The following is a 25,342-nucleotide window of genomic DNA, read 5'->3' as shown; positions in this document are numbered from 1 at the left end:
CTCCAAAATCACTGCAGATGGTGACTGCAGCCATGAAATTAAAAGACCCTTACTCCTTGGAAGAAAAGTTATGACCAACCTAGATAGCATGTTAAAAAGCAGAGACATTACTTTGCCAACAAAGGTCCGTCTAGTCAAGGCTATGGTTTTTCCAGTAGTCATGTATGGATGTGAGAGTTGGACTGTGAAGAAGGCTGAGTGCCGAAGAATTGATGCTTTTGAACTATGGTGTTGGAGAAGACTCTTAAGAGTCCCTTGGACTGCAAGGAGATCCAACCAGTCCATTCTAAAGATCAGCCCTGGGTGTTCTTTGGAAGGAATGATGCTAAAGCTGCAACTCCAGTACTTTGGCCACCTGATGCGAAGAGTTGACTCATTGGAAAAGACTCTGATGCTGGGAGGGATTGGGGGCAGGAGAAGGGGACGACATAGGATGAGATGGTTGGATGGCATCACCAACTCAATGGAAATGAGTTTGAGTAAACGCTGGGAGTTGGACAGGGAGGCCTGGTGTGCTGCAGTCCATGGGGTTGCAGAGTTGGACATAACTGAGCGACTGAACTGAACTGAATTTCCCGTTTAAGCTATTACAGAATATCGAGTTGCATTCCCTGTGCTATATGGTAGGACCTTCTTGATTATCTCTTTTAAATACATTTATTCTTTTTTGAAAACAATGCTTACTTTTATGAGATTTCCTATGCCTGCTTGTTCCTCGTTGCTGGCAGGTTGACCCAGGTCCCTGGCAGTGACCCAGAACAGGGCTCCATCTCAGACCCTGATGGTCAGTGACAGACCCTGGAAACTTCTTGCCATTCTTCTTGCCATCACCTCCTCTCTTATCCCTCCCCTACTCTCTACATACTGAGCAGTTGGAATCAAGACACTAGATTTCAACTCCCACCTCTCAAGGAAAATTGCTTTCCCTGAGCCTCATTTACCTCATTGATAAAGCAAGAGGTAATCATGTCTACCTTGCTTACCTTGAGAAGATGAAAAAACCGTAACAGATATGAAAGCATTCTTCATATAGAAAAGAACTATCTGAATATTCTCATTCTTATTTCTAACACCTGAAAGGAAGAAAAGACACTCATCCAAGGACTTAGAAAACATAGGTGCCATTTATTTCTTTTTATAAACTTTTGTTAAAACGCACAAGAGTAAGAAATCTTTTTGGCTTCTTTGCCCCGTTGGGTGGCAGTGACAGGGGCTCTGGGGACAGCACAGGACCCGATGACATCCGCCATGGGAAGATGTTGATGAGTCTGGCGGGACGCCAGCCCACTTTCAGAACTGCTCAATGTGAATTTCTAACTTCATCACAATCAAGGCAAATCACGGAGCAATTTGGCAAAGGTAATTGGCTTGGTCATCACAAGAAATCGAGGAGCATCCACTTCCAAGGCTCTGCTCCCGTTTGTCCACCCTCAGGAGAGCCGTGTGGGTTCCGGAAGCTACTGAGAGCCACCCAGAGAAGAGGTTGTCTCAGTGGAGGAATTACAGGGCCCGTGCTTGCCCTCCAACCCTCTTCGAGTCCATGAGATCGTATGTTTTAGGATCACGACTCAGGTAGTGAAAATAAAGATTTTTCCAACGTGGTGGCTTCAGTTTAAAGTCTTTTAGAAAAGTAAATTCTCTTTGTGTTTCCTGTGTGGCAATAAAATTATTAAAGTGGCATGGATTTCTCCTCCAGGGAGGTTGATTTGGGGCCAATAATTGGCCCCTGGCCCAGAAGATTGGCTACCGTTAAAAATCACAGCTACCCCACCCCACCCTACGGGAACTTCTTATCTCAGCTTTGTTCCCATGGCAGAAGTCTGGGCAATAGTGAGGCAGGGTGAGGGGGTTGGGGTGGCAAAGAGGGGATGACAATGATCAGAAATGATCCCAGCTTCCCCACCTTGCCCCAGACCCATCTGAGCACTCTGGCTGGGGTTTTTGGGGGAACGCCCCAGGAATGAGGGGTGGCTGAGGGAGGCTGGGCTGCCCTGAGCAAGGAACAACCTTTCCTGGGACTGAGGACTTGGCTTGGTGGAAGGGGAAACCCCAGCTCTGACAGCACTGCAGATGTGGTGATTGTTCTTGGACATCCCATCCCAATACCCTTCCTGCCTCTCTCACAAAAAGCAGTCCCTAATGATAGAATTTGGGGGGCACTGGGGTGCTGCCTGCATCCACTCAGAAACCTGCGTGGGGGGTAGGTAGTCAGTCTGACTGTTCACTCTCCTCCCTAAGCTCCAGTTCTAGGACACATCCCTTTAATTCCCACTAGGCAGTGGCACTTTCCAGAATTTTCACAAAGCCTCTAAAATTCTGCATGGATGAGTACTGGCTGTTCGATTCTGGGGTTTAATGGTTTCAGAAGGTACCCTGAGTGATGCTCCACAGAGTGGGTCTCAAACCCAGTTCTTCTTACCTCTCCCCCACCCCCACTCACACCATCCCATTTCCGGAATGCCAGGTCACAGTGGTCCATCTCACAATGGACTGCTGAATGCCCCTTCCCCACACTTAGGGACTGAAGAGACAGAAAAGGAGTCCAGGAACCATGACTTCTCCATGTTTATCAGCAAACAGGATTCTGGACCCAAAGTGGACTTTAATGCAGCCTCAGGCCAATCTTAGTCCTGGGAGCGGGCAGGTCTTCTGGGGAGAATGAGGCTTCCAAGGCTGCTGAAGCAGGCAGGAAGGTCCTCAGCTCAATCCCAGTAAGGACAGAAGGGGCCTTTTCAGAGATGTTCAACCACTGAGGCTAAGTGTGCCTGAGCCTGGCAGATCTGGGATCAAGTCTGGGTCACTTACTAGCTGTGTGAGTTCCAGAAAAATGATTTAACCACTGAGATCTCAATTCCTTCTTCAGTAACGATTTCTGGGTAATAAAGAGGATTAAAGGAGATGGGGCAGGTCAAGTGCCTTAAGACAGCACCGGGAGGAAGCGCTCGAGACAGGCCTGGTGGGATAACTCCTCCTCCCTGCCACTCTCACCTGAGGTTCACCCATCTGTCTTTTCCATCCCCAGCTTCATCTCCCTCACCTGAATGACAAGGTCAGGCCCCATCTGACCTTCCTGCTCTCTCCCAAACTTCTGACCTCTGGAGGACTGTGACCTTCCAGTTTCTGAAAGCTCGGCTCCCTGCACATCCCTCTCCAGCTACTCACAGCCTGGGGACCCAAGTCGCCATGCCTCCGTCTGGCATTCAAGATCCCCAGGCTGTCCGGTGCACCCCCTCTCCTCCAGAGAGCCCCATCTTTCATCACCTCCTTCCATGGCCTCCTTCTGACCTCCCTGCCTGGTCCAGGCTGTCTGCTCTTAGAATGTTCTGGCTCACCTGTTCCACCAGCCAGAATCCAGCCCTTCCTTAAAGGCCTAATGGATGGTCTGCCCCTTCCTGCCTTCTCTGACCCCTCCCGCCTCCCCCTCGGTCCTGGCTGCAGTGTCCACCCTGGATTGTTCTTTCATGTTCAGCAGCCTACAGGGACCATCACTCTGACCTAAAGGACCCTCCCAAGTCCCAGAAGAAGGGAAGAGCCAGGGGTTAGAGGAAAAACGGCATCCACCTGCTCGAGAGTCTCCCATGCTGCACCGAGCTCCAGTCAGTGCTTTTCAAACGCTCCCGGGATGACTGGGGGTGTTGTTTGCACGTCGTCCTCAGCCTCTGGAGAGGTGGCTTTGGAGAAACGAGGATGACTAAGGAAGGGGGACAGTGGTGGCTGCGGCAGCAGAACAGGGATGTGGGACGAGCCACCATGTGACCCAGCCCAGAAGGGCTCTGTGTCCAACATTACACCAATCTGAGTGGGGAGGGAGCCGTGCTTCAGCAAGGTCTCGTGTCGTCTCCAGGTGGCAGCCATTTGGGGGTGAAGAAGTGAGGCGAAGGGTGAGGGGAAGGCAGTGGTTTCAGCAGGAGAAAAGCTGTCCAAGCAGCAGAGGATTTTCCAGCTGGGGTCTCCCCAAGTCACAGCCCCATTATCCAGAGCAAATGGTGAAGGGGGGCAGTGGGATGCAACCCACAGCCCGAGTTCAAGGGTCCTCGCCCTTCCCATCACTGCTCTGGGACTGGCCGGTGGTCACAGCTTGCTTCACTGTGACCAAGTGACCATCAGGGGCTCTCGGAGGGGGCTGGGGGATCAGCAGAGCCCCCGCCCCGCATTGACTTGCTAGATGACTTCCTGCTTGGTGATGGTCGGCTGCGGGATGGCAGAGGGGGGCTTGACGATGGTGGCAATAGCTCCGGGCAGAAGCTTGTAGGGCTCGGACCCTGAACCACCAGGCGGTGAAGGCTGTGGAGTCTCAGGGGTGGCTGGAGGGGCAAAGAGACAGACAGGGGTTGCTCAGAATTCCAGCCCTTTGTGGGTGGGGGTCAATGAAGAGCACTAGGGAAGTCCTCCCCACTCTCTGACACTTAATTTCCTCTTCTACAAAATGAGAGAATTAGACTAGATTATCTCTAAGGACTGCTACAGCCCAAACCTTCTGAGCCCCATATCACTAAGTCTAAGTTCCATCAGGTCTGGAAGGCTATAGCTGGGTGAGGTTTTGCAGTTAGAACCTTTTGCCCACGTCCCTACAACCCCCATCTCCTCCACCCTTTGATACAGAGTTGGATGCTTCTCCCAAACTGGGGTCCAGGTCTCCCTAAGGACCGTGGGACATGTGACAGGATCAAGCTTTCTTGGAGAAAAGGAAGAGCAGTAGATGAGACCCAAGGGGCTGGCTAACTGGCTCAAAAAATACTCTCCCTTTGATAGTTAGGTAGATGAGTAGCAGAAACTGATGGCCCCACCCCCATGACAGGTTCAGAACGTAATTTTGACTATGACCCTCTGGCCAACTTTATTCAAAGGCCAACTTTCCCAAAGAACAATCTCAATGAAATGCGATCTCATTTTAGCGGACCCTCTCATCCCAATGATAATCTTCCTCTTTGAAGGACCCTGCCCGATGACAAACTCACTCTTGTGAGACTTCACCTCAGAGGACAGTCTAGCCCAGTGGAAGCCTTCACCCAGTGAAGAGTCTCACCTAGTCGTCTAATGGACAGTCTTACCCAACTGGGAAGTCTAACTTCAGTGAACAATTTTACCTAGTGGACGACATCACCTAATGAAATCCTCACCGCAGTGGACATCTACCCAGTGGATCGCCTCATCTAAGGACGGCTTCATTCAGTGGAAGCTGTCAATCACCTCACTGAATAAGCAGCCTCAACAAATGGACAGTCTCACCCCTCATTCCCTACCCTGGAGCACAGAGAGCTCTTTTACCCGATTTCCCATCTTCTAGACCCAACCTTCTCCACATTCCCTCTCAGGCCCCAACCTCACCCCTTCCAGGGGAGAGCCCAAGTTGCCCACCTGCCTGCCCCCTGGGCCGGGGCCACTCACACATCTGTCCGTTGCTGAGGTGAGCAGGCATTGTGTTGGCAACAATGACGTTGGTGCCCATGTGCTCTGGCATCAGGTGAGGGTGCAGGGGGTGGTGGGCATGAGGTGCTTCACTGGAGGACCCTGCAGGCAGAAGGTGCTCAGTGAGGATGCAGAGTCTGGGATAAAGGCCATGGGTCTTGAGGCACCACCGTCCTCAAGGGTGGCCGTCAACCTGCTCATCCAATCTTCACGACACCTATTGGGCTCCTATTTGTGGGTTAGGAAACTGGGGCTTTCCTGGGTGGCGAAGTGGTAAAGAATCTGCCTGTCAATGCAGGAGACACAAGAGATGCAGGTTTGATCCCTAGGTTGGAAAGATCCCCTGGAGTAGGACAGGAAACCCACTCCAGTATTCTTGCCTGGGAAATCCCATGGACAGAGGAGCCTGGTGGGCTACAGTCTATGGGGTTACTAAGAGTCAGACATGACGGAACATGCCCCCACACAAACTGAGGTTTCCATTCCTATTCACAGGCTTCATGAAGGTATTAAGAGGACTCACAAACCAAGAGGACAAAAGTAATCTGAAAGGAACAAAGGGTATATGAGGAAGCTGTGAGATCAGTTAGATATTGCAACGAGCGGTGTATTGATTGCATGTTAATATAATGGATCCAATCAATGTCTCTCAAAACTCCTTGGTATGCGAGTCCTTAACCTTTTGGTCCCAACTCACCTTTCAGCCTCATCCCCCACATCTGAAGCCCAACTTGCCTATTTATAGCATCTCCACATCCTTTGGACTGACCTAGCTCTGTGTTTTGCTCCTGTGTCGCTAAAGATGCCTTCTACCCCACTTCCTCCACCCCCACCAATATCCCCAAGTCCAAATTCCAACTCATACGTTCCCTCCTTTTGAAAGCCTCTCCTGATTCTCCCTACTTCAGTAGAAAGTAACTTCTCTTTCCTTGGAATTCACATAGTCACTTATCTGTAACCAATCTTTGGGGAACAATCACTTCTGTCTATGAACATTACAATTACAGGTGTAACTTTCTTCTCTCTTTGAGATCCTAGCAAAGTGTTTGGAACACAGCAACTGCCTCAAGAAAATGTGTCAAGAGAATGACAGTACCATATATATAGCATATGGTCTAGTAATAGGCTACGGCACTAATACAACAACGATGGAATTTTAGGGCTTGAAAGGGGTCTTTAAAATACACTGTTGCAGGGGCTTCCCTGGTGGTCTAGTGGTTAAGAATCTGCCTTGCAATGCAGGGGACATGGGTTCAATCCCCGGTCAGGGAACTAAGATCCCACTTTGTGTTGCTGTTGTGCTCATTCATGTCCGACTCTGTGCCATGCCATGGACTGTAGCCCGCCAGGCTCCTCTGTCTGGGGGATTCTCCAGGCAAGAATACTTGAGTGGGTTGCCATTTCCTTCTCTGGGGATCTTCCCAACTCAGGGATCAAACCTGCATCTCCTGAGGCTCCTGCACTGGCAGGTGGATTCTTTACCACTGAGCCACCTGGGAAGTGCAAATAAGTCCATACACCACAACGAGAGAGCCCAAGTGCCAAAACAAAAGATCCCACAAGATTCAACAGAAATCCTGCATACTGCAACTAAGACCTGATGCAGCCAAATAGATAAATAGAGAAAAAAGTTTAAAAGTACATGTTTCAGTGATAGCTATCGACATACTATGTGCCAGGTACCGTTTCACAGCGTTTTCCAGGTTTGACATAATTTAACCTTCACAACAGCCCTAAAGGCCGGGTATCATTATTAACCTCATTCTACAGATGAGATGACAAGGCCCAAAGAGCTTAATTATTTTACTCAAAGTTTATCTGGCAATAGCACACAGGCTCCTTGCTGATCCTAGCCTCAGTGACACCTGATTCACGGTGACCCTGCATTCACAGGGTCAAAATGAGAAAAAAGTGAGTTACCATGTGACAGTGGTTCTCAGCTAGGGGTGATTTTGGCCCCTCGGGGGACCTTTGACAATATCTGAGTATCTGTCACCACTGAAGGAGTGTTACTGGCGTACCACGGGTAGAGGCCAGTCATGTGCCCAAAGAAGATACAGAAGAGCCCCCTCAGCAAAGAATGATTCAGACCCAAGAATCCACTGAGGTTGAGAAACCTTGCCCTTGGTCAGCACCAGTGATCACGTCACCTCCAAAGTCTCACGTTCAAGCATCTTTATTTAGACCCTGCCTCCTATCATTCCAGCTCGCTTCCTCTAGCACCATCCCTGCAAAAATTCTTCAGCCCCATTGAGGCTGTCATTTCACTGGCCCCCACTTTTCACTGCCTGTCACCTGTCTTCATCCCTCTTAGTCCAGCCAGGATTCCACGGCACATCATCACAATCACTCCCCTGCGATCAGCCTTGGCTCTCTCCCAGCTCCCTTCTGAGCAAAACATTCTCCCAAGGCAGTTGACTCTTGCTGTCTCTACTTCTCCACCTTCCAGCTCACTCAGTCTGCAACATCCTCCCCTGGTTTCCTTTCCCATTGACACTGCTTTCAACACAATCGCCAAGAGCCTCCTTCCCCCTCCTGTGGAATTTAACACCATCCAATGCTCTGTCCCCACTAAAACACACTCTGCTCTTGGCTTCTGGGACTTCCCTTGGCTCTTCTCTTATCCTCTTGGCTAGACCTTCCTCCATCTCCTTCTCTGGCATCTGGTTTCTGGGACACCACTAAGCTGCCTCTTATCCCCAACTTTGGGCTTGTTTGGGGAACGGACTCAAATATCCATCTGCCTCCTGGATAACTCAACATGACTATTTAATAATCATTTCATGCTTCACTAAATTCTACAATGGATCTTCACCCCCCACCCCCACCCTCAGTCTCAAATTGTTTTTTTTTTCCCCCCAGTCCTCCCCGTCTCAATAAATTACTCCACCACCATTCCTGTTCCTCAAAGCAAACATGCAGGTTTCATCCTTGACTCTTACCCTTCCCCTTATTGCCCCTGTCTGATCAATCAGCAAATTCTGTGAGTTCTTCCTCCAAATAGATGTTCAAGTGCATCTGTGTTGATCAATTTCCAGTCATGTCTTGGTCCAAGCCTCCCTGTCCTTCTCCTGATTGACGACAGTGATATTTCTCAGGGGTTTTCAGTTTCCATTTTCCCTCTGATGTTCAGTTTCTATCCACAATTGGGATAGTTTGTTGAAAACATTAGTCTGATTTTCCACTTTTCTTTTAAGAGTTGCGACGAGAATACAATGCAAACCTCTAACCACAGCCTCTAAGACTATATTTATGATTTGGTTTCTTCCCAATCTCTATCTTCGTTTCATACAGTTCCTCTCGCCTCACAATCTTATCTTTCTCCAACACACAAACCTCTGCTGCTTCGGGGCCTTTTGCACTAGGTTACTTGTGCTTGGAGTGTTTCTTGTTTGGCTTTTAAATGTTATCTTTCCTTCCATCAGATCTGTGGCATAAGAGCCACCACTTTAGAGAGGTCTTCCTTGACCAGCCTATCTAAAGAGGCCCCCTTTCAGTTATACTGTATTGTATTACTTGGTTATTTCAAAATTTATAGTTGCCCTCTTTATTATATACTCAGTTATCATCTGTTCCCCCGAGTGTTAATATACACCAGCACGCGCACACACACACACACTCATATATACACTCATACACAACCTCTGGGAGAACTGACTCTTGTTCTCTGCTGAACCTCCAGCACTTAGAACGGCGACTGGAACATGGTAACTTCTCAGCACCTGAATTAACAGGCCATTGTCCCCATTTTCCTGATGAGTAAACTGAGACTCTGGTAGATAAAAGGATTTGCCCAAAGCTGCAGAGCAAGGAAGTCATGGAGCTGAGCGGTGAGCTCAGGTCTACATGAGGCTTGTCTCTTAGAGAGGCTACCTCTCCCAGCCCCGCCCACTGGCTCAGATGGTAAAGAATCCACCTGCAGTATAGGAGACCTGGGTTCAATCCTTGGGTTGGGAAGATCACCTGGAGGAGGGCATGGCAACCCACTCCAGTATTCTTGTCTAGAGAATCCCATGGACAGAGGAGCCTAGTGGGCTACAGTACATGGGGTCACAAAGAGTCTGACACAATCGAGCAACTAACACTTTCACTTTTTCACAGAGTGAGGAAGTGATGGAGCTGAGAGGTGAAGGCAGCTCTGCATAAGTGAGGCTGGTCTCGGAGCGGCCTCCAGCCCTGCCCACCTCTCAGCCCCTCCCAGGCTGGACACTAACCTCCCAGCAGCATCTCCTGCAGCAGGTTGTCGATCTTGGCCATGCCGAAGAGCTTGATGAACTGGATCTGCTCGATCATCTGCCAGGTGATGCTCTGCAGGGTGGGCAGCAGCAGCAGCAGCTCGCCGAAGCGGCCACGCGAGTCGTACTGGCGGTCGTTGATGTAGTCTTCCAGGCTCACCTGCACCTGGGAACGCAGCCTCTTGATCTTGCCCGGGTCACTCAGCCCCTTGGCATCTGCAATGGGAGGGATTGTGCCAGGGAGGCAGAGGGCCAACCCGGAGCGTCTGGGGAGGTGGGACCCAATGTCCCCTTACTTCAGGGGCTCCGATGGGAGACCTAGTGGCCCGAGGGCACCTAGGGAATCCTAGCAGTGCTGCGGCAAGACTTCAGGAACACTCCCAAGAGGGTACCTTGTAACCTTCTCATCTTACAGATGGGGAAACCAAGGCACACAAAAAGGAAAGGACTTGGCCCAGGCCACAGAACCACTTGTTGGCAGATCCATGATGTGGAATTAGGGCTCCTGACTCCCGGTTAAGGCCCCACTGGCAGTCCAGTGGTCAAGACTCCACCTTCCAATGCAGGGGATGCTGGTTCAATCCCTGGTCAGGGAATTAAGATTCCACATGTCTCACAATTCAGCCAAAAAGAAAAAAAAAAATCCCCACAATCCAGGCCTCAGCACTTGCTTATTCTGGTGCCTCATCAGTCTCCCCACTTGCCTGCTCCCTGGCCTGTGTGGTCTTGGGGTCTCAGCTTAGATCACACTTCCTCTGGGAAGCCTTCTCCATTCCATCCTCCCAGCTCTGCACTCTGAGTGTTCATGGTGTCCCCAAACTTCTGTGGCTCTTTTGTCACTACTGGGCACACAGGATGGAATGTCTCTTCCACTAGCCTGTGATCTCTGTACAGGCGTACACACATCTTTTAAACCCACCACCCAGCACCATGCATTGTCAATATTTGTTGAACAGATAACTAGATGAAGGGATGGGTACATGGATGGAAGGGTGAATGAATGAAAAAAACAAAAAGCAATGGATACATTTTAGATTCTTAACCAGGAAAGTGATCGAAGTGGTTATTCAATAGTTAATCTCCACCTTCATGGAAGACATCTATTGTATCTTTTATGGATAAAGTAAGCAGCTGGAAGAGAATTTCACCCACATTTCCAATGCAGGGCTGTCTCTCTCCTGGGCCACATTTGTGCATTCTATCATTCAGTCAATAAACATTTATTGAGCACCACCCACATGCCCGGCCCTGACCTAGGTCACCAGCCCCTCCAGGCCAGGCTGCTGACCCTGACTCTGAATCAGTAATCCTGCACATTTTACTGAGCAGTTACTATCATCCGGGCCCATGCTAAGCACCACAGGTACACAGCCTAGGCCAGGCTCTGGAGGAAACTGGAACTAGAAATCTTATCCCCTCAAGAAACCAGGAATAGTATGTGATAGGTAGGAACATGGGCTTGAGAGCTAAAGAGTCTGAAGTTCAAATCCAAGCTCTGCCATTTCCTAGTTATGTGACCTGGGCAAGTCTATCAATTTTCCTGTGACTCAATTTTCTTATCTGTAAAATGGAGATAATAGCAATTCCTATCTCACAGATACCATGTGGCAAGTAACAAGTGAGATCAATAAGAGCCTTAGTGAGTGCTCCATACACAGTGTTCATTTCTGCTTCCTCGCTATGCTTACTAGACTCAATCTTCACTCAGAGAGGGCTTGGCACTAAGGACAGTGCCTGGCACGAGGTAGGACCTCGCCAACATGGAAGGACAGAAGGAAGCAAGGAAGCTTTGGAGCCCAGGTGCCCATCTTGACATCAGGAGAGGAAAACAGGTTTTGCACAAAATCACAACTACAAAAATGTTGTACAGGACTTCCTTGGTGGCCTAGTGGTGGGGACTTCCTCTTTCAAGGCAGGGGGTGTGGGTTTGATCTCTGGTCTGGGAGTAAGATCCCACATGCCTCCCAGCCAAAATACCAAAACAGAGAACAGAAGCAATATTGTAACGAATTCAATAAAGACTTTATAAATGGTCCACATTGAAAAAAACCTTCAAAAAAAAAAGACGTTGTGTGAAAATGGAATTGGAGGCTTAGTAGATGGAAGAGGGAGAATGCAAATACATTCTCTTTATTCTGCTAATGAAAGGTTAAGAGATACTGCCAACAAGTGATGGAACAAAAAAATATAAGCATAGGCGCAGAACATTATAGAGGCAATCAGTAGAGACACTGAAATAGTAAGAAAAATGTATTAGGACAATGGGAGAGAAAAAATGGAGTGATGGGGAAAAATACAATTCTCAACTATCATAGGAGGAAAAAATATGTTCTAAAATGGATAAATCAAGAAGTAGAAGGGTTAGCATTTTATTTAGAGCTGGAGAGGTGGCAATAAAAAGAAACAGTACAAAGAATCAGAAATGGTTCCTCCTGGAGAGTAGGCTTTGGACAGGAAAAGTAGAGTGGGGAGGACTATTTCTATTTTAAGTATGTGCAGATATTATTTTGATAAAAAAAATTTTGAGGGAAAGAAAAGGAGGATGGGAGGAGGTAAGGAACAGAAAGCAGAGAGGAAGGGAAAGAAAGGTAAAAGTGAAGTCACTCAGTTGTGTCCGACTCTTTGCGACCCCATGGACTGTAGGCCACCAGGCTCCTCCGTCCATGGGATTTCCCAGGCAAGTATACTGGAGTGGGTTGCCATTTCCTTCTCCAGGGGATCTTCCCGACCCAGGGATCGAACCCGGATCTCCTGCATTGCAGGCAGAGGCTTTAATCTCTGAGCCACCCGGGAAGCCCAAGAAAGGTAAGACGGGAAAGAAAAAAACCAAGCCTCTGGAGTCAGTGTGCCCCACCGTCACATCAGTCATTTGAGCCTTGATTTTCCTCATCTGTTAAATGGAGCTGATAAAGATGTCCTCTCCTGATTGTTGTACTAGAGAGGTGGGGTGGTAAGCGTGGGGTTCATAGCCCAGTGGGAGTAGTCCGACAGAGGGTCTGGAGCATCAGGGGAGTGTGGGAGGCGTGGGCTGTACCTGGGTCAAAGAAGATGATGGCTTTGAGGCAGGCGTACTCGTTGTCGTCAATCTGCAGCTCTTGAAAGGGCAGCACCAACTCATCAAGGATGCGCACGGACACTCGACTCATCTCTGCCAGCTCCGGGCAGTGCCGAGGGACGATGTAGTCATTGCCTGGACGGGTTAGGAAGGAGAGGGGATGGGAAGCCACCGGGGTGTACCTCTCTCCTCTAGCTTTTGCTGTTTGCAGTTATAATGCAGCAGCTGCTCACGGAAGGAGGGGCTGGTGGGGACTGTCACACCCATCTTACAGATGAGGAAGCCAAGGCCCAGATTAAAGGAATGAGTGACTTGCAGGCATTGGAGTGGGCCCAGAGCCTGACTTCTTAGGAACCCTTTCATATCACCCAAGCTCCATTCTTCAGTGGCGACAACAGACCACAAGACTGATGACAATCAAGGGCTGCTTGGGAGGCATAAAAGCACCAAGCATAAGGGCTCAGGTTCTGGAATTAGACCACCTGGACTGAATCTTGCTTTTTCCATTGATTAGCCAGATCTATCTGGATAAATTACTTTCTGTGCCTCAGTTTTCCATCAGTAAAATGGGAATAAAATTATAGTGCTTATCTCATTGGGTTGTTGTACTAGAGGGGTTAGTATTTGTAAAGTACTCAGACTAGGGCCCACGGTGTGCCCTATGTAAGAAGTTAGAGTAATAAACAAACATGTTATGACGGCATAGGTGACACAGACTGGGGGTTTGTGCCATTCCTGACTGCCTTTTGCTCCCTCTCCAGAAAGTACATCTGAATGCACAGGTTACCCCAGGGCTAAGCCTGACTGTGCTGTAACATGAATGCTGGGGAATTTAATTCCTCGAGTCCACATTTCCCTGCATCTAATCCGGTATCCAGTTGAGAATACTGAGGACAGGACCATTCTGATCTGCCTCCCTCACTCTGCACACCACCAGGGAAATCTCCCATGCCCAGGTGCGCTCCACGCTCGGCATGCCTCCTGCAGAGCCCTGGCTGGGCAGACAGCATCCTCACCTAGAAGCAGAACATCCTTGAACACCATGGAGCGCTTGGTGGCTCCGAGAAGCAGGTGCTCGCCGGCGTGGGCTCTGAGTAGGGCCACCTGGAAGAGAGAGGGGACGGCGTCCGGTGTCCACATGCCTGGGAAGGCATCTACACCCGTGGGGAGGCTGCTCCCCGCCAACTCAATGACCCTGAGCAAGTCAGCATTAGTGTTCTGCTTGCCTTTACCTGCCTGAATGATAAAATGGGCATCAGAAAACGGCTGCCTTCCTCTCATAACTGATAAAACTAGAAACTGGGAAAAGCTTCAGCTGACCGCTGAAAGGGGAGACAACCTGTGCTCGAGCCGGGACACCAAATGCCAACTCTGCCCTTGAACTGCTGCGTTCGGGGTAAGCTGCTGCTCCCCTCTGGGCCTCGTCTGTGTGTCTGTGTGCCTGGTAAAACTGTAACACCACTCTGTGTGTGTGTTAGCAGAGACTTAAAGGCTTTCATCAGACTCTCAAGAGGGTCTACAAACCCAAAAAGTTATAAAACTTTTAGAGCTTTTTTGGGGGTTCTGAATTCCTACTCATGGATCAGCTATGTAACACGATGAAGGGTGTTTTGTAAAACACAGATTCTTGGGCCTTACTACCCGAGGCACTGATTCTCTTTGTCTGGGGTGGGCCCAAGGGATCTGAGATTAACAAGCTCCTCAGTTGATTTTGATGCATGGTTGTCTTTGGGAAATCACTGCTCCAAAAGATCTCTAGAGCATCCACCCACTTGAAGCTGGAAGATTCTAGATTCTGTTGTAAGAATCTGGACATGGATGCTGGTTTCTGAGGCAAAGCGTGTGAGCAATGGTCCTTGGCCAGGGATCCGCTTGACCGGCCCCTTCCCTGCAGAGAGGACAGAGAGGCCTTGGAAGACTGAAGTCTGAGTCTGAAGTCTGGCAGGTGGGAGCCCTGCCAGCCCACAGGAGGGCATTGCCTGCCTTTTCAGAACCACCTGCTTCAGTGCTTGCATGAGGATCAAGGATGGGGCTGGTCAAATGGTCGTAGGCTAGTAGCCTCAAGGATCCTATCTGCAAGGCAGGGTTAGGGAGCTTGGAAATCCTTTAGCAGACTAAACTAGGAAGCAAAAATGCTTTTATTCATTAATTCATTGGACTTCTCATTCTTGAAGTCATCAGATGTTAGTGCCTACTAAGTGCCAGACCTCACCTTGCCAATAAAAATCTGTACGGTCAAAGCTATGGTTTTTCCAGTAGTTATGTACGGATGTGAGAGTTGGACCATAAAGGAGGTTGAGCACTGAAGAACTGATGCTTTCAAACTGTGGTGTTGGAGAAGACTCTTGAGAGTCCCTTGGACAGCAAGGAGATCAAACCAGTCCATCCTAAAGGAGATCAGTCCTGAATATTCATTGGCAGGACTAACACTGAAGCTGAAGCTTCAGTACTTTGGCCACCTGATGAGAAGAACCAACTCATTGGAAAAGACCCTGATGCTGGGGATGCTGGGGAAGATTGAGGGCAGGAAAAGAAGCGGGTGACAGAGGATCAGATGGTTGGATGGCATCACTGACTCAATGGACATGAGTTTGAGCAAACTCCAGGAGTCAGCAAAGGACAGGGAAGCCTGGTGTGCTGAAGTCCATGGGGTCTCACACCAGACTGGGACACGACTGAGAGACTGAATGAAAACCACAAGTGCCAGATGCTTGTTTGGGAAAAGAGGGGAGGGAGGAGGAGGAGGAGAAGGAAGGAAGGAAGGAAAGAGGAAGGGAGGGAGAAAGAAAGAAGAAATAGACCAATGGACGGAAGGAGGGAAGAAGAAAGGAAGAGGAGGCTCATGTGATGAAGAGCAACGGGGTAAATCATAAAAGGCCTTGCTAAGGACGTGAGGTAGTTCTAAGGTATGGAGGACACCTGGCACATAGTAGGCATTCAATAAATATTTGTTTGGATGAAAGATGAAGGGACAGGTGAATGGATGAGCCACTCTACTTAACATCCTTCCAGATTGAGCCTCTGTTGCAGCCATATCCTTACCACGTCTGTGAACCCCCAAGGTGAAGCCTGGTGAGGATGACAGGAAAAGAGGGGGAATGGCAAGCAGCCTTGGAGGAGGGCAAGAACTCCCTTTCCATGACCAGGACAAAGGAGTCCAAAGCCTGCTGATTATCAAGCACTTCCTACACGCCAGGCACCATGCAGGACTTTCGTCACTTACTCCAGTGTCTTTGCGATCGAGAGACAGAAGACCTAGAGTTGAATCCTGTGGCTGTCTTGCTCTGTGACCTTGGGCAAATTGCTCTTTCCCTCCAAGCCTCCATCCCCTTATCCAATGCTATCCAGCCTTCTAGGTTTCAGTGGGTCAATGCCCCAAACAAACTAAGAAGCAAACACGCTTGGTTCCTGGGGCAATGTTGACAGACAACATCCCCCAGTTCTCCCCGCTGTGCCCCACCCATCACAGGCAGGATAAGCTCCTTATACACTATGAATGGGGAGCTGGGAACCCTCCTAGCCCTGGGTCCAGCCCCCTAACATGGCTGTTCTGGGGGTGGGCAGGTGGTGGGTGGCGATGTTAATGATTATGCTATGTTACTGGCCACCCATCACTGCTCTCTGAGAATGCTCTGAGCCCCAGCCAGGGAGGTTTTGGGTGGGAAATGGAGGTTAACAATTGCTTAGCTTGGGGGGGAATCTTGTTGTCCTGCTGAGCCCCTGGGAAGGAACAGGAGGGATTAAACATTAATGGAGCCTCTCCAGCAGAGGGGACCGAGGCCAGAACACGAGGAACAGGGAAGAAGGCCAGGGCAGCCTGGCCAAGATCCCTGCCTTGTCATCCCTCCCGAAGCAGCAAGGAATCCGTGTGAGAGGGCATCCGATCTGGCCTCTGTGTGAGGGTGAGGACCAGCCAAGCCAGGGTTTTCACAGCCTGTTTCACCACAGGATGCAAACGCATTCCAGGAGCGCCTGGGCCCCAGAGAACTTTGAGAAGCCCTGGGCTTCCCAAGGTTCAACAGCTGCCTTGCCTGAGGACTTCTGAGAAACTTTAAGAGACCGAGACATGTTGCCAATCTTCGTGCAGAATTGCAAAACAGAGAAGCAAATGTACCAGGAGCCGGTATCTGGAACACTGTCCGTTGGTGCCGCCCCGCTTCCATCCGAGCTGAGTCGATGACCCAGTTCAGCCCCTCTTTCCCAAACAAAAAAGTGTCTGCAGAGGCCTCAGGGCCTCCTGAGCAGGTACTCAGGAACTCGACTGTCCTCAGCACCCCATCCCTCAGCCCCACTAAGACATTTTTGGTATTCCAAAGAAGGTAGTTTGGGAAATAAAATTGCTGAATGAAAATCCATCTTGGTGGGATACAAGGAAGCAACTGTCATTTAGGGAGGCCAGGACTGTGTGGGTGTCCCATTACACCACTGACACTTTTCAAATGGTAATGTTCTCCATCCTCCCAACAGCTTTCTGAAGGGGATATTACAATTCATACTTTACAGATGAGCAAACAGAGGCTTAGGGAGAGGAAGTAATTTGTCCAAGATCACAGAGAGAACCTTTCTTAGAGCCAGGGCTTAGGCCCTGCCCCTGAGCCCCTACCCACATCCTACCTGGGAGAGCTGTCGGATACAGCAGTGCAGCGGCTACGGGCCTGGACTTTGAAGCCTGCCTGCTTGTTCTAGTTCTGCCTGTGTTGGATACTAGCTGTGTGACCTTGAGCAAGTTATTTAACCTCTCTGTGTCCCCAGTTTCCTCACCTATATGATATGGTCATAATAGCACTTACCTTACTTAGGGTTGTCGGAAGGATTAAATGAGCTAATATTTGTAAAGTGATTTAAACAGCTCCATGCACACATGAGCTCTACGCGTGTTTGTGAAATAAATCGAATCAGCCCAAGGCCATATCCGAGGTGGCGGGGGGGGTGCAGCAGGACCCACCTACCCAGGGCCCGCACTGCCCGCAGACCGCGTCCTCCCTCACCTGGTCGTCCAGGGGGAGCTCACAGAAGGCTGGGATGTACTTGGCCCACTCGACGAGCACCAGCAGCTGCTCTTTCATGGACTCACACACATCCGCGATGCTGGCGATCTTCTTCGCCCGAATGTCGCCGTTGATTCCGGAGACAGGGGAGGTGATCTAGCGGGGACGAAGGAAAACGCTGGGGTGGCTGGGGCCCCCCTCCATATACTCTGTCCCCTGCACAGAGCCCCCACCCACTCAGAGAGCTTCCCTGCCCGGGAAAGAGGAGCTGGACTGTGGGTGCCTTCTCAGCTCTGAAGGAAGCTGTGGGCAAACCGGAAAGGGAGGATGCCACGGAGGCAGTTATGGGGGAAGACGGCTCTCTCTGGGCCTTCATCTGCTGCTTGCCCCCTACCTCCTCCTCCACCAGCTCCTCTGAAGCCTAAAAAACCCATTGGCCCTAGAGGAGAAGCAGGGCAAAAGTGCCCATCCTCATCGGAAGGTGCAGATACCACTGCCCAGAGAGGTAGTCAACTCGCCTAAGGTCACACAGCAAGGGGGGCTGGCTGAGCCCCAGTGCGCCACAATGTCCACTCCTCTTTTCTCTCGGGGCTAAGCCAATCTCAGAGACTGCTTGGCCTGCACAATGCGAGCCCCACGGAGCTGCTAAGTGCCAGCAGTGGGTTTGTGCTGCGCTTAGTCACTCAGTCGTGCTCGACTGTCTGCAACCCCATGGACTGTAGCCCACCAGGCTCCTCTCTCCATGGGAATTCCCCAGGCAAGAGTACTGGAGTGGGTTGCCATCCCCTCCTCCAGGGCATCTTCCCAACCCAGGGATGGAACCCAGGCAACTGTAGGCAGATTCTTTACCGTCTGAGCCACCAGGGTCTGAGTCTTTGCTACTAAATGGGCTGTGTGACCCTGGACTCAGTTTCCCTTCGTGATGTCCAAGGGCACTCCAGTCTGCTGCTCTAAAGGCCCGGGTGGGAAGGAAAGGGGTGGAGCTGAGATTCCTCTTTGGGAGGAGGGGGCCCCAGGTGGGTGGGGGAGGCTCCCCTGGTACCTGCTGGGACAGGACCTCAGCCTGCAGGAGCGCGTTGATGGAGGGCAGGCTGCTGTCCTCGTAGCTGGACCGGCGAGTGCTGATCCGGTCCCGTTCATTCTGTACAGCTGTGAGGAGGCAGAGGGAGGTGAGCGGGAGGAGAGGGGTCCCATGCCAGGAGGGGTAGCTGAAGGACAAGGGGAGAGAGGTGAACTCGGAGGGCTGTCCTGCAGGGCTGTCCAGGAACAAAGGGAACGCACTTGGAGGTGGGAGCTGGGGGCAGGAGGGAGAGTGCCCAGGCCACAGAGCCCAGATCAGTGTGTGGGGATGGCGGCCAATGGCTCCTCACCCAGCTTGTGGGAGAACTTTCCCAGCACCAGCACTGCTCCTCACACAACAGGGTGGCTTGAGGAGTGATCTACCCGTCATGGGAGGCATGCAAGGCTGGGACGACTGTGTTTTAGAAAAGGGTCCCTTCCTTTCCAGGTGCAAGTGGATAAGACAAGCAAAATGAATTGCTCTGAGTGATGGAGATGGCCCAGGGATGCCTGAGTGCAGAGGCAGAAGCCTGGACAAGGGGGTCTGGAGGCCCCATCTGCCCTGGGGTCTGTCATCAGTAGGAAGCACATGTGCTCTAGGCTAACCTTCCCAGAGACAGCTCGCAAAAGCTCTGGCTGCCTCCTGCCCCACCACGGGGCTCCCCTCCCAGGAACTCAGAGATCCGGGGCCTCTGTCCACCCGGGCCCCACACCTCCTTGCATCTCTACTCGGGTCAGCCTTGGCCTAAGATGTGGGATGGTCCTTCTGCCTCCCTGACAGGCCCTCAGAACCTGCGAGGCCTTTGTTGAAGCTGTAAGAAGGGAGGATGAGGCTGCAGGAGACCTGGGTTCCTGGTGGGATTCACCGCTCAGTCTCCGTGCGCTGGTGGGGGCCACACCCTCTCTCTGGGCCTCATCTACAGCCTTTCCCCATCTATAGCCTTTTCTTTCCCAGACCTGCTCCTCTTGGTCTTTCCCATGTCAGGAACAGGCAGCTTTATTCTTCCTCCCAGCCTGGGGGGCCTCGCTATATGTCTCTTTCTCTCACCACCCCACCACCACCACCACCACACACACACACTCCAAATGCTGTCAGTAATCTGTGCAAACCCACCTGCAGCTCCCACTCTGGGCTGGGTCCTGGGGGAGTTCAGACCCTCCTCTCTGGCCGCTTTGTTTCCAGCCTTACCCCTGCAGCCTGTGCACCTCTCGGAAGACAAAGGGATCCCCTGAAACCCGACTCAGGTCACATCCCTCCACTGCGGAAACCCAGGACCTCCGCATCATGCCTGGAGTCAGGTCACCCTTTCTCACAGTGGTCCTATCTCCCCCATCTCACTTTTACTCTCTCTATCAAACCTGCCTCCCAGCCATTCCTGGGACTCACTCAGCCACTCTCCATCAAAGTTTTCGCCACTGCTGTTCCCACTGCCTGGAATTCTCCTCCCACTCACACCCCATCCCCCACAACTAAGCGTCTCCCTCTCCCTTTACTCGCGTCTCCTTACAAATATCACCTCTCAGAAACACCCTCTCTGACCACCCTGTCTGACGCGGATACCCCTCCTGCAGGTTCTGCCACTTTCTCCTGTTTTATTTTTCTTCTTGGTACTTGTTCTCTATCCTTTCTTCACTCTCTGTCTGTCTAAGAGAAAGAAAGCTCCAGAAAGCCAGAATATCTTCCCTTTCATCCACTGCTATAGTCCCAGCAACTAGAACAGAGCCTAGCACGCAGTGGGTGCTCAATAAATATCCGTTGAGTGGCCGAAAGAAGGTGCAGAAGGAGACAAGCTTTGCTTCTCGGGTGCAATCTACACCCCATTTCTCAGTGGAACGTTGACATTCCGCTCTTCAACTCTCTTGATTTCAAACATCGTTGAAATCAGAGAAGGGAAGTCAGCCAGTGTAGGACTTTCCTGGAAGTCCAGTGGCTAAGACTGCGGTTCCAATGTAGGGGGCGTAAGTTCGATCCCTGGTCAGGGAACTAAAGATCCCACAAGCCACGTGGTATGGCCAAAAAAATAAAAACACAGATAGTGTAAAGGGAACCCAGAGTTAGTGGGATGTAACAGAGGTCCCAGGGTAAGAAAACTCCTCTTCTCAGACCCACCACCCTGGACGGGGGGCCAGCTCCCAGCAGCGCTCCCCTGCCTGGGTCCCACCCCGCCTGTGACACCCCTCCCACGGCTGCCAGCCCGCACCCACCAGGGCGCCAAGTGGCGGCGGGCCTAAGAAAAGGGCTGCTGTCAGCAGCTGGGGATTGGGCTCCTCAAGGTTAGGCCGGCGTTATCAGTGCCCGGCGCGAGCTCAGTCACGGAATGATGTTTTCCAAATGTTTGCTCAGTATTAGCAGGGTCGGGGACCTAATGTAACTTCTATTGAATATTAACCGGCCCGGGCAGAGGCGGAGAGGACGAGCCTGTCTTCCGAGAGAACCCCTGATTGGGGGTGTGGGGAGGGGGGCTGGGCCGGGGATCCCAGGTAGGGCCCATCCGTGGGCCCCTGGCCTACTGCCAACTTGTACTTCCTGCATCCCTGGCCCTGATTCCTAGGCTGAATTTCCAAAGCCGGGCATCAGACATTTGTCCTGGGTCTGACAGCTCAGGCTCAGGTAGGTGTAGGTTTATAGGAAAGAATTTGGGACCTGCCATTGGGCCCACTGGCCCCCAGATTTCTTCCGAGTCTCTGTTCTTTAACCTACTTGATCACCATGGAATATCCTCTGGCCAAACTCACAAGACTTTGAGATTCAGAGCCCTTCTCTGTGGTTGAGAGGAAGTTTCAGAGACTTGACCAAATCCAGTTGCCTCCCAAGGCCATCAGTCCTAGTTCTCATCCAGGGAATTTGGTGTCTGCTCAGCTCTGGGGAGCCCGAGGTGTAGTCCTGACTTCCTCTGCCCTTGACCCGATCATATCACCTCTCTGGTCTCAACTTCCCTATCTGTAAAGTGGAAAGATTTGATGACCTCCTATACACCCGACTGGTCTATGAATGCTACATTTACAATCCATGCTTTCTTGTCCTCATGGACAACTTTGGAGTTCTAATTTCTAGATTCTCCTAAGGCCATCGAGGAAGGGAAATAAAAACTCGTCCTAACTCTCCCAGTTCTGGGGCTTCCATCGAGAATCTCTCTTGGCTCTGAGAACCTCCCGCCAAGCCAAGGAGGGATATTGGGACTGTAAGACTTAGGTAGAGCTAGTCAAACCAGTCAATCCTAAAGCAAATCAACTCTGAATATTCATTGGAAGGACTGATACTGAAGTTCCAATACTTTGGCCACCTGATGTGAAGAGCTGATTCATTGGAAGAGACCCTGATGCTGGGAAAGACTGAGGGCAGGAGGTGAAGGGGACGACAGAGGATGAGATGGTTGAACGGCGTCACCAACTCAATGGACATGAGTTTGAGCAAACTTCAGGAGATAGTGAAGGACAGGGAAGCCTAGCGTGTTGCAGTCCATGGGGTAGCAGGGAGTTGGACATGACTTAACAAATGAACAATAACAGCAAGAGCTAGTCATGCCCTTACTTCCCAGAACTTGACCACAGTGGCAGTGGGACACTTTGCTACCCTGGCCTGTTCTCAAAGCAGCTGAGCCCACTGCATGTGTCAGGATCTCCTGGTTAACCCAAGCGTGCAAACAACTACCAGCCTTTACTATAGCCCCCACACACTTGCCATTAGCCGATCCTCCTCTCCTCTTGGCATAATGCCACCTTCTCCAAGATAAGAAGCTACTGGCTATTTTCAAGGCTAAGCCAAGGTAGAATGGCTGCGGACTCTCCCTCCCCTGGGCCTGCCGACTCTGTGGCAGTCCAGTGGGAGGACCAGGGAACAAACACACATGTCCTGGTGGGCAGTGTGTACTTGCACAGGTAGATCAGTGGGCGTATAGCAAGACTCACAGAGCTGGAAGGAGGGTTCATTATCCACCTCTGTGATTTTATAGATGTGAACACTGAAGCCCAGATGGGGCAGAAACTTCACTGAAGTGTGTGATCTGCCACACACATGAAAGTGACTCTGAATGTTTAATAAGAGACATCTCTAAAGACCAGTGAGATGCAGGAACAGGCTACCTACAACCTAGGAAGGTGGCCGTCTGCTCAGGTGAGCTGCCAACCTTTCTCCCTCCCGCCTGTCACAACGCTTGGAATTTTAACACAAGAGATTCATTCTCTCAAATATAAAATCTTCAGGCTGTCGAGCTGATAGAATCACTGGCTCTTAGAACCCTAAACCGTTTGGCTCTTAGACTGTAGCTCTCAATCTTTTCCTTGCCTCTAGCTATTCACGTGTGTGTGCTCAGTCATGTCTGACTTTGTGATCCCAGGGACTATAAGCTCGCCAGGCTCCTCTGTCCATGGGATTCTCCAAACAAGCATACTGGAATAGGTTGCCATGCCCTCCTCCAAGGGATCTTCCCAACCCAGGGATTGAACCTGGGTCTCCTGCATCTTCTGCATTGCAGGCAGATACTTTACCGCTGAGCTACCAGGAAAGCCCCTAGCTGATCACACATGCCTCATATTCCCATTCATGACATTTCTTTTATTTATTTCTTTTCTTTTTTTGGTGGCCAGGGCCTGTCGAATGCGGGATAGTGGTTGCCCGACGAGGGATTGAACCCTCGCTTCCTGCAGCGGAAGCACAGAGTCTTAACCACTAGACAGCCAGGAAAGTCCCTCATTCATAACATTTCTCATTCGACAAAGTTGTGCTCAAGTTCAAGGTAAGAGTGGTGCAATCCCATTGAAAACTGGGTGGGGGAGAGATGGGGGGCATCTGTCCTTTGAAAAAGGTTCTCCTTGCTCTTGAGAACCACTGAGGTCCAGATGAGAAGCGTGGTGTGACCATCATGGTGTGTTCCTGAGGGTCATAGCCCAGGTTTCACAGCAGGGGTCATAAACTCTCAGGGCCCTATAGGGATGAGACCCAGAGGATATTTCCCAGGAGGCGCGCAGAGAAACAGGGGCTCAAAGGCAGAGTCAGGGAGGGTAGACTGCCAAAGCCAAGTTCCCCCTCTTCCCAGTTGGCCGGGAGAAGGCTGGGTCCCAGGATCCTGCTGGGGGTGGGGTGGGGCAGGTGTGTGTTTGTGCAGAACTAGACCAAGGGTTTTGGTTAGTGTGCCACAGCTGCGGGCTGGAAGTGAAGGTCTGGGAGCCAGTCTCAGGGCTGGGAAAGGTGCATTGAGCAGAGAAGGAGACAGAGAGATTTGAAAATGGGCTCAAGTTACTCAGAGAAGCAGTTAAAAGATGTTTGTTTCCTGAGCGTGGGCTAGAAAACTTTCAAACGTTCCTAGAGTCCGGAGGGCATAGCAGGCAGCATCAAGGTTATCACCCAAACTGCATTGAGCTCAAGACCAAAGCTCGGGGTTCACACCTCGGAGCTTGCTTCAACCAACTGGGGGGGCCTTGGGCAAATTGTTGACCCATTCTGGGCCTCGGTTCCCTTGTCTATGAAAAAGCTAGGGTGATGATAGTGCCCCACAGGGCTGTCATGATAATGAAAGAACTATCAGTTGTGGGAAAGCCCAGCCAGGTGGAAAAGCCCAGCTTCTGGTGGCAGGAGACACTTAATAAATGTGCCCCAGCACTCCCAGCCTCCTCCACCCAGAACGAGTCTGATGCCTTGTTCCCTTTCTCTAGAGCCTGAGGACGCTGCCTCATCTGATACCCAAGAACAAAGACTAAGGAACTGAGGCACTTGACCCTGGAACAGGAAGATGGGAGATAGAGCCCCGCCCCATACCCATTCACATTTGCTGAGTCTAGTCATGGGGCCACGGAAGTTCGTCATGCCATTCTCTACATTTTTCCTGATGCTTGAAATAGTATATTAAGCAAAAATACCCAAGGACTTCCGGGGTGGTCCAGTGGTTAAGACTTTGTGTCTCCACTGCAAGGGGTGTGGGTTCAATCCCTGGTCAGGGAACTACGATTCCACATGCCGAGGAGTGCAGCCAAAAAATGAAAAAATAAAATCACATTAAAAAAAGAAAAAAGAAAAAACACCCAACCTGGCTGCCTTGCGGTGGTGAAGGCAGGCAGGGGTGGTGGCACTGGGAACCCGAGTAGCTGAAAGTAGGAGCTTATCTCTCGGAATCTTTCTCAAGACCAAGCCCAGCCCCTCCCTATGGTCAGATCTTCAGGCCCTCCCTCCTCTCAGCCATTAGCCAGTCACCCTGGGGCCTGTCACCGAGTCATAAAGTTGTGGCCACAGTTGTAAATGGCCGTCAGGAGCTTGTGGGCGCGGGTGGGGCAGGGGCGGAAGGCGGGGCCCGAGGCTCACCTTCCTTCTTCATGCCAGCCCGGAAGCACTTCTTGAGCCTGCAGTAGCGGCACTGGTTCCTCTTGTCTTTGTCCACCACGCACTGCCGGCTAAACCTGGGGAGGGCTTGGGGTGGTTGGAGGAAGAAAGGACAGCCCTCCTCCCCCCAGGGCTCAACTAGGATCCTGGCCATCTGGTTGACCTCCAGGCTCCTTGCTCAAACCTTTCATCCCAGGAGTCCTCCAGCTAACCAACCAGGAGCTGGAAAGGCCCTGTGGACTCTCTGAGAGCCCAACCCTGTCCCCCTAAACATGAGGAAACT

The 25,342-nt window shown here is 51.0% G+C and overlaps 1 protein-coding gene across 3 annotated transcripts in view; it reads right to left on the bottom strand.

Moving 5' to 3' along the window:
• Nucleotides 1–1,105: 1,105 nt before the first annotated feature.
• The window catches only part of HNF4A (hepatocyte nuclear factor 4 alpha), a 66,403-nt gene continuing 42,166 nt past the window's right edge, over nt 1,106–25,342 (bottom strand). For 2 of the 3 annotated variants that reach the window (XM_070801731.1, XM_019972439.2), the window contains exons 3-10: nt 25,042–25,136; nt 18,730–18,836; nt 17,688–17,843; nt 13,716–13,803; nt 12,679–12,834; nt 9,624–9,860; nt 5,359–5,511; nt 1,106–4,304 (exon numbers count right to left, since the gene is read on the bottom strand). In XM_070801731.1, the coding sequence (XP_070657832.1) occupies nt 4,162–4,304; nt 5,359–5,511; nt 9,624–9,860; nt 12,679–12,834; nt 13,716–13,803; nt 17,688–17,843; nt 18,730–18,836; nt 25,042–25,136 (1,135 nt within the window). In that variant the 3' untranslated portion in view covers nt 1,106–4,161. The remainder of the gene's footprint in view (nt 4,305–5,358; nt 5,512–9,623; nt 9,861–12,678; nt 12,835–13,715; nt 13,804–17,687; nt 17,844–18,729; nt 18,837–25,041; nt 25,137–25,342) is intronic. The other variant, XM_019972440.2, reaches the window with a different exon arrangement.

Source organism: Bos indicus, chromosome 13 (genome assembly GCF_029378745.1).
Source record: "Bos indicus isolate NIAB-ARS_2022 breed Sahiwal x Tharparkar chromosome 13, NIAB-ARS_B.indTharparkar_mat_pri_1.0, whole genome shotgun sequence".
Taxonomy (NCBI): Eukaryota; Metazoa; Chordata; class Mammalia; order Artiodactyla; family Bovidae; genus Bos; species Bos indicus.
The sequence above is the reverse complement of the archived record's forward strand: the minus strand, read 5'-3'. Positions and strand labels throughout refer to the sequence as shown.